Here is a 12,688-nt window from a genome sequence, read left to right on the forward strand (position 1 = left end):
CCATCTCCCCTGTGGTAACCACCAGTTTGTTTTCTATATTTAAGAGTCCATTTTCTTTTTTTCTTTGTTTCTTAAATTCCACATATGAGTGAAATCATAAGACAGTACACCATTTTACATTTTCATCAGCAACATATGACAGTTCTATTTGTTTCACATCCTTACCAACATTTTAAGGCTTTTTATCAACCCATGAAAAACATCTTTAAAAAAGGTAAGGTTACCCTCATATCTAATGTGCTAAGCCTTAACCTAGTAAGTCCTTAAGGTTGATGTTTTCCAAGGAACAAACTTTCTTTTATGCTGTGCAGTAATAGAGGTTTGATACAAAAATAACTACACAAAATGAAAAAAGCCAACAAATATATTGGTATCTCCACAGCTAAATTCTTAATATTCTGTGATATATATTAAAAATGAAAATTAGCAAATATTTTAGGTTAAGTACCATTATTATAAAAAACAACTTAGACTAAATCCCTAGATTTACCAATTTCATAAAATAAGCAAATAACAGTTTATAAATTAAAATTTTATTAAATAAATACAATTTATAAGATTTGTCAATCTAGACAATAAATGACTTGCCCAAATAGCAGACCCAGTAGGTGGATTCCAGGGACTACATTCTACAAAAAAAACTTATGGACTCTATAAAATAAATTGACACAGTAAATAGCTATGTAAAGTGTTACTAGTATAAAAATTGTGGTGGAGATAAAAAGTTTAGTGATGCTCCTCCAGAAATATCAGATATACCTGAACTGAGGATAGCTGAGTTTTAGTTTATCATTATAAACACATTGTAAAGATTATTAAATTACAGGGAGCAGATGCTTTTGATTCCATGTTCCAGAGTCAGAAAAAGAACTGAAGATACACTACAGTGGATGAGGGTGAGAAACTCTAAAATCAACTGCATTTCCCCAGATCCAGCAGGCCAGCTAACACACAAAAATGCTTAGAATCAAAGAACTAGGGATCCCTGGGTGGCGCAGCGGTTTGGCGCCTGCCTTTGGCCCAGGGCGCGATCCTGGAGACCCAGGATCGAATCCCACATCGGGCTCCCGGTGCATGGAGGCTGCTTCTCCCTCTGCCTGTGTCTCTGCCTCTCTCTCTCTGTGACTATCATAAATAAAATTAAAAAAAAAAAAAAAGAATCAAAGAGCTACATAATCCACATTTACTACAAAAGATGTTAGGGTTTTCTAGGTTCTCATCTACTGGGTCTGCATGCATTATTTGACAGTTATCTGGAATTTTCACCAGCACCACTTGCGTATCCGTGGTACAATGTGTCTGTGCAAGAGCACAGAGTGCAAGTTCCTGGGAAAACGGGCTTTTCAGGTTACCACAACCAGTGATAGCTGACCAGCTCAGGCAGAGAGGGGGCACAGCAGCAAACTAAATAAGGAAGGTGACTTGCAGCTGTTTTGAAAATACAGCAGTCCTTCTCCGATTGACTCATTTCACTCAGCATAATACCCTTCAGTTCCATCAAACATTATATGTTCTCATTCATTTGGGAAATATATATAATAGTGAAAGGGAATAGAAGGGAAGGGAGAAGAAATGGGTAGGAAATATCAGAAAGGGAGACAGAACATAAAGACTCCTAACTCTGGGAAATGAACTAGGGGTGGTGGAAGGGGAGGAGGGCGTGGGGTGGGGGTGAATGGGTGACGGGCACTGAGGGGGGCACTTGACGGGATGAGCACTATTATTCTGTATGTTGGCAAATTGAACACCAATAAAAAATAAATTTATTATTAAAAAATAATAATAAAATAAAATAAAAATGAAAATACAGCAGTCCACGTGACTAGGGACACAATGAAAGATGACTCTTGTACTTGAAATGATTATGAATCAGCCTCAAATAAAAGGCAGCAGTTATTACACCCCTAGGTCATCTAGATCTGAATGCTCCCTACTATGCCCAAGACCTAGTAGCCGTATATACTTGGGAACACTTCCAGAAATATATCTCTACGGTAGTTCGTAATAAAACGAATAAAACTAAAAGTATAATCTATCAAGAGGAATCTCTGTTAGGGCTTAATATTGTAGAACCACTACTTTGGAAAAGATCTTTATTCCTTGAAGTATTAAGAAGTCATCATCTACTATGTATTGTGTTCTAGAGTGCCTGATATATTGAAATCAGCAGGAGGCCAGTTTTAAATAAAAATTTATTTTAAACATGAGAGACTCCTAACTCTGGGAAATGAACAAGAGGTAGTGGAAGGGGAGGTGGGCAGGGGCATGGGGTGATTGAGTGATGGGCACTGAGGGGGACATTTGACAGGATGAGCACTGGGTGTTATACTACACGTTGGCAAATCGAACTCCAATGAAAAATATACAATAAATTTATTGTAAATCCAAATTTATAATATAAATTATCATGTAAAAAGTATGTCATCTATAGATTTGCTATCATTTTCAGCAAAATGATGTAAAATTTATTGAAAATAAAAGGGATCTCTTTTTGTTGTTTTCTCTAATTTTTGATATCCATTTCTTCTGGAAATATATAAATGGCAAAACTTGATAAAAAAATTTAAGATAGGTGAATATTACTAAAAATAAAAGCTGGCCATGGAGTCTGGAAAACTTAATATATTTTAAATAGATTGATTCCCCCTTGATTTCTTATTCTTAGGAAATGTGCAAGTTTATTCCATGAAAATCACACAAATCTGAAGCAACATATGACAGATGAATGTGCAATGACTGATGCAAACGTTTCTTTAATGCATATTGTTCATTGTAATTTTGCACAGCGTATTGAACTGTGAACTGTTAGTGAAGAACGACACATTCAACATGATATAGCAACAAACTACTTGTTATGGGCATTTTTCATGTTTCCAGACTTTTTGGCCACTCTGAACAATTTTAATTCAAAAGACTAAAGAATATCACTTATTTTAACATGGTTAAAATAGTGAACTTGAAAAAGATATCTTCCACTATAAACTTTTCCTAATTGAACCCATTTTGTTCTGATCAATAAATTTATCTGTGCAACTTGCACTGTAAAAGATGATTTGATAGAATGTTAGATGATATCCATGACCACATTCCACCATTTTATGATTCAATAACATCATAAAGGAATAAAGTTGAAAAATTAAGAGTTATAAATTAGTTATAAATTATTTAATTATAAATAAAAAGTGAATTTCTTGGTGAAATAAGCCAAAAGAGCTCTTATATCAGCCCTGCACCTCTTAGAGAAGGAATATACTGTGATGTCATCATCTCAATGGAAAATCTGAGAGACTTAACCAGTGACTAATGCTTGACAGTAGTCATTGAAACTTTATCAAGAACAATAGGTTGTATTGAGTGAGAAATACTTAAACAGTGAGAAATATGTAGTCTCATTGCAATCCACCCTTGGGAAAGTGCTGGATATATGTGAGACTTTTCATTATTTATTATAATATAAATATTGATTAAATGACTAACAATTCAGATGGATATATTAACATCTTTCTCAGTAATTTTATTAGACCATCTGTATAGCTCAAAAGTAGACATATATTTTGTAGTATTTCAAATTCATTTTAAGAAATGTGTTCTTTGTTAGCCCTGTAATAATATAAAGTAGATCTTGACTGCCTGTCTTAGAAAATGTGAATTTCACAGAATTAAAAATGAATCCTTCTCAATAGCTTGTTATTTTAACTATGTTAATTGAACATTAGGTCTGTGTCATATCCTGAAGACATGTATAATAATATAACAGTAAAAAAGAGTACTAAATTTGAGGGAATAAAATAATATTCAGAAGTATAATTTTGCTAGATGATATAATAGGAATAGTACCAGGAATTTGACTTATATGTGAAAAATCCTTGTTATTATTAACTTGTTAAAAAATAAAACCCCATAAACGTAATGCAAACTGTTAAGTGCAAACTAATATGTTAGTTACACAGACCTCTGGAAGGCAAGTGTGAGTCCAGATGTGTCTTTTCTGGTTTATTTCATTTCTAGAGTCCATTTGTTACAGGTCTTTATTATATTTCCAAAATAAATAAATAAGCCATTTCTAGTTCAGGCCTTGTCCCCAAGGGAATAAAGAAAATGTGACAGTGACACCATTTAGCTGGAAAATAACTAAAACTGGACAAATAAGATATTTTCTTTCATTGGAGACTGTTTTAGTTGCATTTAAAATTTTTCATTCTCAAGTTAATGAACACTTGTAGAAATTAATTTTGCAGATCTATATGTAGAATGGGTAATTTTTTGTTCAGAGCCAATAATATTACAAAAATACAAAAATTCCCAAACATTTCCCCAGAGAACCCCAATTAGTGTAATACTGACAATGTTTTAAGGCTCTCAAGAGGACACAACTGACAATCCCTCTTGTGCTGCCAGTTTGATAAGTGGTTTCATATTCACCAAGAAGGACTTGCCAATGGTTGCCTGCTTAAGATTCTGAAAAATGTATGCGAGGTCTCTGTGAGGTCTGTGTGTCGAATCTCTGTGGGTTATCTATGTAAGGTCTCAATGTGAAGTCTCTGTGAGGCAGTAGATGATCATTGTGTACTGTGTGTAGATGAAGTCTCTCTGTGAGGTTTCTGTGTGAGTCTCTCTGAGGCTACATGAGGTTTCTGAGTGTTGGTCTCTGTGTGAGGTTTGTATGGAAGGTACCTTTGGGATGTCTCTGAGAGGTTTGCCATCAGGTATCTGGAAAGTCTGTGAAATCTGTGCTAGGTTTCTGTCTGAGGATCTGTGGGGCAACATGAGCTCCCTATGTGAGGTCTCAGTGTGAGGTCTCTGTGGGGCAAATGATATCCACTGTGGAAGGTGTCTATCTGAGAGATCTCTGTTAAGAGTTGTTTCTATAAGATCTATATGTTATCTCTGTTGGGAGGTATATCTGTGTGTCTCCATTTCTGGCCTTACTGCATCTTATGGAAATCTGAGCCACAGAAGGGCAAAGGCACTTGTTTCTCTTTTTTGCTGATCCATCAGCATCCCTGTCTGTGGCACTTCTGGCAGGGGCCATGTCCACATCTAGCCCCCACTCCAGTCCCAGAACTCATCTCTCAGTGCCCCTAGAGGACCTAACAGCACCAGGCTCAAGGTTCCCACTCTATACTACCCTCCCCTGAGATCCCAAGAGCCCCAGGATACTCCCTTCCCACAGGTCTTGGCCCTATTTTTACTGCTGGATCTACTCTGGAGGCTGCCTCAGGAAATGGGGCCCAAAAGCAAGATCTGGTTTCAAGGAGAAACCAGCAACACAAGCAGGCCTATACCCAATCTGCTCCACCACCCCAGGTCCCAGTCCCAAATGTTGGGCTTCCTGACAGACGTGGGGGATAGGGTCCATTCCTATTGTCCTCTAAATCAGGGATATCTCCTGGAACAACACTCTTTACCATGGGAATGATGCCCTCTGCAGCTATGTACATTGTGTACCATGTGTGGCACAAAGCACAAATTAACTCTGGACAAATTTCTCAGTTCCCTGATTTCCCACATGGATAGAGGCCAGGGGAGGAGGAAGACTGTGGTAGATGTGGAAAAAACAGTAGACTACTCCTGGACTGCACTTCTAATTTTGGGTCACCTCCATGCTCTCCCCAACTCCCTTTGATAAATCCTGTCTGATGGCTTCTTCTGCTGGGCTTAGGAGAAAGCAGGAAGTTGGAGCCAGATAATACTTACTACATGATTACAGGCCGGTCCCTGGGCCTTTTAAGTCCCCACCACTCCTTGAAGAGCAGTCTTTAGGCCATGGTTTTAAGTAAAGGTCACCATACTGGGAGTCACATCCCAAGATTTCCTAGTCCTGACTTTTCCACCTATTATTAAGTCATACATTCTAGAATTCAGGAGGTGATGGTGTGTAAGCTTATTAAATATGTTATTAGATTAACCTTCCCTGATTTGCTTTACATCTACAAATTTGGCCATCTATTTTGGACTTAAGGTGGCTTTTCTAGGTCTGTGATCTTAGAGCTGGAGCAGGGTGGAGGCCCTAATGGGTATGGTGACACAGTGGGTCCTTAACTTTTTCTTCTCTCCGGACCTATAGATGGACTATCAAGGGACTCTTCATTCACTGCACACTATGGGCACAATGTGCCACTTTGTCTTCTTCTTTGGGTCCAACATTCCCAATTTGTCTCCCACATCCCACAGTGTTCATCCATAAAATAATTACTACACACAAACACTCCTGTTCCATTAACCCAGAACTCCTTCTCTGTTAGAAGGAACAGAGGGAAACTCTTGAATATTCATTTAGGTTAGAGGTGAACACAGCCCTCAGCAACCTCCCTGATGATCCCCTACTTACACACACACATAGAGCTGGAAGTGTCATCTTCATCACTAAAAGTACATGAAAGGCAGAGGTTGAAGGTGACACTGTACATTTCATTAAAGCTAAGCTAAGAGGGGTTCATAAGGCCTATCTCAACCCCAGATCTTCATCAGAGAGAGAAGGGGTTCTCAAGAGTATATATCATCTACTCTTCAACAGATTCAGGTGTCGACAAGATTTCTTCTGCTTCTGAACTTAAGGCTCAGTACCCTCTTCTAAACTTCAACCCACTTGGTTCTGACACTTGCTGGAGCCTGAGTGGTAAAGTCCAGCCCTCTGATGCCTCTGTAAACTTACCCACTATAGCTGTATAAAATTCAAAGTAGAACAGAAGCAGGAGAAAGATAAGTTGAACAGATCTTGGGGTAATGCCTTCATAGGTATTTCTCATCTTTTTGGAGTAGTTTTTGTTTGTATAACAGTATCATGAAAATATTGTGTAATGAAAGAATTCAGGGATAAGGTTCAAGCCTACAATACACACTGCCAAACACTCTTCATACCCCTCCCTTCTAGAGGCCAAAGCATACACCAAGCATAGCGCAAACAAAAGCAACCATACTACCCTCTTCTGGGAGTAAAACATATATATTAGGGAATATTAAGTATTTGGATGTGCTAAGGAGAAAAAATATTTTCTCCACATGGACTAATTTTCTTCTTGGAGACATGTTTTCCTACTAGGAAGAGCTAAAGAAGCATTTTATGGTTGACTAGACAAGATCTGTCCCTGAATAAGACAATGCCGTGGGCAGTGATGATGGTGGCCTGGGACACTTGGCATCCTTGGCCCATACTGGCAGGGACTGACTGGAGACAGAGTCTTCTTGGGAGGTAAGGATGAGAAGTTGCTCCCCAGCTGCTCATCCTTGAATCTTACACTTTTTAAGGACTGTCGATGTTTGACCTGCCTTTCCCTGATAGAGCTTCTCTGGCCCTTGGAGGAGGCTTGGTGACCATGGGCTGTAAAATTCATTATTCTCCCTTGTTCTGGGTAGCAGGGAAGCCTGTGGTAGCAGAAACACCCACATACTGGTGCTTGGAGTTCCTGTTTGTGCTCATTTAACTTTGTGGCATGAAATCCATGGTGAATTGCCATTTTCTCTTCTAGAATCTGTCCAACAGCTGTCATGAGTGCCTGAGCCTCGGGAGTCTCACTGGCCATAATTGACCTGCTTTTGACTGGTCCTTGGCTCTGGGCAGAGGCTGTTATTGGCCTACATTTTTGCAAAACATTCTGACCTTTGACTTTTTTATTGGGGAAAACCCACTGAAAAAAGCGCCTTACTCTTTTTCTGAAGAGGCTTTCGGAAGGACCCTGTTTCTTCTCTGGCAGGAGCTGGATACATCTGCTCCTAACAGAGTCTACTATTCTCCTAATTGAGGCAGGGTGACTCATGCACTCAGCTTGAGAGGTCCCCAATGCCTCAAACTGTTCATTCTTTCCTGAGTTGAGTCTCCTACAGTCCTCTCTTTTATAAGTAGGGTCAGTCATCTTTCTATGGCTCTTCCATGAGTCCCGAAGTTTAGAGATCATGGGATCTTGCTGCCTTAGGCAGTTCCTTTGGTCCACCATGAAGCCATATAACATCTTGTCTTCAGTAGGCACCCTCTGGAGATGACAGTGTGGCACCTGAGAAGCCAAGTTGTCTATATCAAGGAGCATGTGTGTAGGACAGTCTTGAGGCTGGTTCTCTGACTTTATCTTCACTTTGGACTTAAATTCACTAACCTCTGCATTTAGGCTTGACTCTCCAGACTGTGGTTGGAGACCAGGAGATTCCTTGGCCTCCACTATCTCCCTGGCCCTTTCATCCCTATAATATTGGGATCCTAAGTTCATATCCAGCATTGCTACCCTATGGCAGGGGACTTGTGAGGTCCAATCCCCACTTTCCTCTCTTGGCTCATTCCTGGCCACTGCTGAACTGGGACTCAGCTCTAGGCTGCTCTTCTCAGTGCATTCTGCAGAACCACTCTGCCAAGTTCTGCCCCTTAACTTGAGTGTGAGTGACTGAGAAGGTTGCCTGTCTTCCTGCCCAATTAGAGAGGCTTTTGAGGGCCCCTGGTTGTCACCAGATGGGATCCCTCCCAGCCCCCTCTGGATTTCTCCATACATAGGTGAAGAGGCAAGGAAAGGCCTTTTCAGGGTAGCAACTGACTCTTCTGTTATTGCATTCTTTCCCAGACATGCCTTAGGACGTTTTCCCAGAAATTCGGCAAACTTGACTATTGGGGACCCAGACACACAAGTGGCTGAGGGGGTAAAGGAAAACTGCAGAACGGGCAAAGGTTGAACCTTTTTCAACTTAAAGAGATTAACAGTTTTGAGGACCTTAAGGAGTAGACCCCACCTGTGCCTCACCCAAAATCTTTTGATATGTGCTTCCAGCACTTCTCGAATATCTGGATCAAGGAAGGAAACCCTGTGAGTTGTGTTCACATATGGTCTCCAACCCTTCAAGATTCCTGGATTTCTGGTTTCCATTTTAGTGTTGGACATTGGAGAAGCACGGCTGACAGCAAGCCAGGATTGGTGCGCACTCTCAGGGATTAAACCCTCACTGACATGCCCCAATTTCCTGCCCAAATGACCTTTCAAGATGTTTTCTAGATTATTATCTAAGCTCCTTAGTAAGTCACTTTCTGAGTCACTCTTTGACAGCCCCACGTCACTTTCTGATTCTTCAGAGCCTACTCCCTGAAACCTCATTAGGGAGCTTTCTGCATTCCTGGAGAATTCTTTTGGGACCTTCCCCAAAATATATCCCAGGCCCTTGCCCATTCCCTGGTTTATTTGGAATCCTACTTTCTGTGTATCCTTGCTGCTTTTACCTACAAATGCAGAGGGCTGTGAGGGTCGATGCTTGCCCTTTGCCTGACATGTCCCTGGTAATTCACCCTGAAGTTGTCTTAGTTCCAGAGACTCTTGGATCTTACGGGGAAGCTCCCAACGGTGTTGAATGAGCCACTTTTGTAGGTGTTGCTCCAGTTGTTTACGGAGCTCAGGACTGATTGGAAAATTCTCAGGAAGAATAGAGACAACCCAGCTGTCTTCAGGAAGGTTGGAAGTGAAGACACTAAAGACTTCTTGAGATCCTTTGATTACAGAGGATAAAGCCCACCCACTTTCTAATTGCTCCTGCAACAATGGCCATTCTGGATGTTGAATCTCAGTTGGGATGTGAAATTGTGACTTATCCTGGGCTGTAGGGCTAGATATTTTGCAGGCCATAATCTGAGGTGAAGAAGAAGGTGATAAGATTGGAAGAGAAGATTGGAGATGCTCCTGGGTCAGAATCTGAGCCAGAGGTGGGGGTTGGAATTGAGGTATGGTTGACAAGGGTTGAGACTGGAACTCCAATTGGGACAGGGGCTTGGATTGGGAAAGCAGTGATTTAGCCTGCATTTGAACTGGGCAGGTATTTGAGATTCCATTGAATAAGAAAGGAGACTGTAGTGCTGAAGAGCTCTCAGAGATCCAGGCAGTAGCGACCAGAGATTCACTGTGTAGAGAGGGAAGACCCCAAAAGAGCTGATAATATTTATGCTGTAAAGGGTGCCCCAAGACCTTAGGATATGAGAGCTGCTGAGGACCAGGCAACTGCTGTGGTTTGCTTTTTGTGTTCCAGAAGTGTTGGGGGCTTGTGGTGCTCGGCTCAGCACCCAATGATTTCAACATACTCCCCAAAGAATTCAGGTGGTAGTCTGGGCTCATTTGTTGTGGATATGATCCATCTTTTTCTTTTTCTTTCTTAATGTTGATCTTGACTCCCTTTGTGACTTCTATCTCCAGGAACTTCTGGTCATCAGAGCTGAACAAAGAGGGATTAGCATCTCCTACTTGTCTGTCAGTAGGATTTCCCCAGAATGAGGCCTCTAATGAGTGGTGGAAAAGGTGTTCTTGCTGAGACTCATAATTTGTTGAAGTTGAGAGACACAAGGCTTTGGCAGCAGTTTGCCACCACGACAAGGCTGAAATGGGACAGCTTGAGTGGCCAAGGCCTAAGGTGACTGGGTCAGGAGAAGCTGACCATGGGGTGTGAGATGATCTCTGTGTAATGGTGCCCAGTGGGAGTTCCATTGAGTCACACTGAGAAAGAGTCAGAATGGAGTCTGGAGGTTGTGGGGCAGAAGAGGCTGTCAGAGGTGGAGGGCAGGCCTCTGAATTAAATGGACATGGAGGGGGAGGGGAAAGGGCGAGTGAATGTGGTAAAAGGCTGTCCAGGGGAAGAAAAGGCTCCAGTGGCCAAGAAGCACTCAGAGATGAGTGGGAATGAACAGAAACTGAAGAGGTCGTTGGGCCAAGAAGTAGAGGGCGCTGGGTCAGAGGAACTGGGGTAGCCAACAAGGACATGGCAGGAGCGGCATCATCCACAGTCTCCCCACATGGCTGGTGGGCTCCAGTAGGCGCTGCTTTGTATACCTCACCAGGGGGATCTTGACATAAGAGCTGATGAAAGCCACCCGTGTCAGGGAGCCTCTCCAGGCAGCTGCAGGAGACAGGAGGCACAAGCTGCAACTAGAAGCTGACAGGGCAAGGAAGGCAGGGCAGTTTGGGCAGAGGTAAACACCTGTGACCCACAGCCCTCCACAGCCTCCATGCTGACTTCACACTACTCTTGGTATTCCTAACTCCAGAGCTTTATCCACACCTTGTTCCCATGACTCCTCCTCCCAAGACTCCCTGTAATCCCAGGGTCATATTAGAGGCTCTGGAACAAAGGAGGGCCAAGGAGAAGGGGAAAGATTCTTTACCCTTGCAGAAGTGAAATCAGGCTGCGAGCTCCTTCCAGTTCTTTCAGGCAATTTCTGCAAGCTGGAAATCAGTAAACTGGATTACTATGGTGAAAATAGGGGCCTAAAGGTCTTATAGAGGCTGAGTGCAATGTCCCTTTAGGGGGAGACTGTTGGCTGAGCCCAAGCATCAGTGAGCAAAGCCTCACAGTGATGACAAGGCCTAGGATAGGGGAGTGCTTTGTCATTTACAAATGGACTCTCTCATCCATTACCACCTGGAGCCCTCACAACTCCCTAGTTGGGGAGAAAGAGTAGGGTTCACAAAGGAACCTGAGCAAGGTTAAACCACTTGTCTACAGCTGCACCTGGAAGTTCCACCTCTGAATCCAGGCATTATTGGTCCACTACAACCCATACACCCTTGCTGGCCAACACCAATTTCAGCCTCTAATAGCTTCTTTCCCATCATGGGATCTAGGAAGTATATAGTATCTGATCTCCTTCTGAGGAGCCTCTCTGAAGGCTCTGTTTCCTGAAGGATGGTCTCTGCCTCTGGCATCCTTGGAGACTGTGGATCTGGACCATCAGGGGCACAAAAGATGGAGGATAACTTAGGGCACACAGAGCTAATGGCATATGTTTACCTTTCAAAGCTCCACTTTTCTTCTTACTCCTGTTCCTCTTCCTCAGCTCCACTTGATGCTAAGAGAAAAGATGAGGGGCTGGGACTCAATTCTCTCTTCTTTCTATATGGTCTGCAAATGCTCACTGTCCATGAACAATATGAACATCTACATTCTACATTTCTGCATCTAATGGGGGTCTGTGGTTATCTTTCCTTTTGCTCATTTTTTCTCCCTTTATTCATTTTTAAAGTGAATAAAAATAGTTTTAAAATTTTTCTTCTTTGAATAATGCAAAGGTAGATTTTCTATGTGAGATCACTATGGATTTCTTTCATTACTATTCCTCTACTCAAGAAACGCACATTTTCAAAACTATATAGGTCCTTGTCTGGTTCATCAGATAAGACTCTGTTTCCCGAGCTCAGAGTTCCATTCTAGCCCTTTAGAGGCTCTCCAGGGATCAGCACTGCTCTGAAATCAGCCCTGACACCGAGGCAGAGCTTACCTGAGACCTGCCACAGGAATGGGAAAGTGGATGGTGAAACAATGCTTAGGAGTCTGTCCTCCTGCAGAAAATGAACTCAGTATACAACCTACACTCACTGGTCACTGTGTTTGGGACTTTGCCCTGGAACCCTTTACCACACCTGAATTCTGGGTCTGAGACCTTGGGATAGAAAGCCTGGCCTGGCCTGGCTTGTCCCTAGGAGGATGATGTTCTGTTCTTTCCTGAGACTTCCTATCTCAGAAGTCTCTCAGGAAATTTAGAAAAGTGGATTAAGAATAAGAAAAAAAGATTCTCTCTTTTGGGGTTTACCCAAAATTTTCTTACCTTCCTGGTGTTTATATATTTCCTAGCTGGTGGTAAGGGCTGATTACTCTGAAAGCAGGGGAGCAACAGAAGAAACAGCCCAAGTCCACACAGGAAAGCAATGATGGTATCAACCACCCAGGAGGTGGGACT

General features: G+C 42.0%; 1 protein-coding gene across 1 annotated transcript; it reads right to left on the reverse strand.

Moving 5' to 3' along the window:
- Window positions 1-7,061: 7,061 nt before the first annotated feature.
- LOC112912586 (spermatogenesis-associated protein 31A6-like) lies at window positions 7,062-11,564 on the reverse strand. Its single transcript, XM_072747924.1, has 2 exons — window positions 11,464-11,564; window positions 7,062-10,851 (listed from the first exon to the last, which is right to left on the reverse strand). The coding sequence occupies exons 1-2, from the start codon at window positions 11,562-11,564 to the stop codon at window positions 7,062-7,064; spliced, it is 3,891 nt and encodes a 1,296-aa protein (XP_072604025.1).
- Between the last annotated feature and the right edge of the window lie 1,124 nt (window positions 11,565-12,688).

The sequence above is a fragment of the Vulpes vulpes genome, chromosome 1, assembly GCF_048418805.1.
Source record: "Vulpes vulpes isolate BD-2025 chromosome 1, VulVul3, whole genome shotgun sequence".
NCBI classification, from domain to species: Eukaryota; Metazoa; Chordata; class Mammalia; order Carnivora; family Canidae; genus Vulpes; species Vulpes vulpes.

What these genes read in the sequence shown, in the direction of transcription:
- LOC112912586 (XM_072747924.1), bottom strand. Translation starts at nt 11,564, where the DNA reads ATGGGAAAGAAGCTATTAGAGGCTGAAATTGGTGTTGGCCAGCAAGGG. An exon ending in TTCAGAGGTGGAACTTCCAG is followed by an intron (nt 10,852 to 11,463) that starts GTGCAGCTGTAG and finishes TGTCTCCTGCAG; the next exon opens with CTGCCTGGAGAGGCTCCCTG.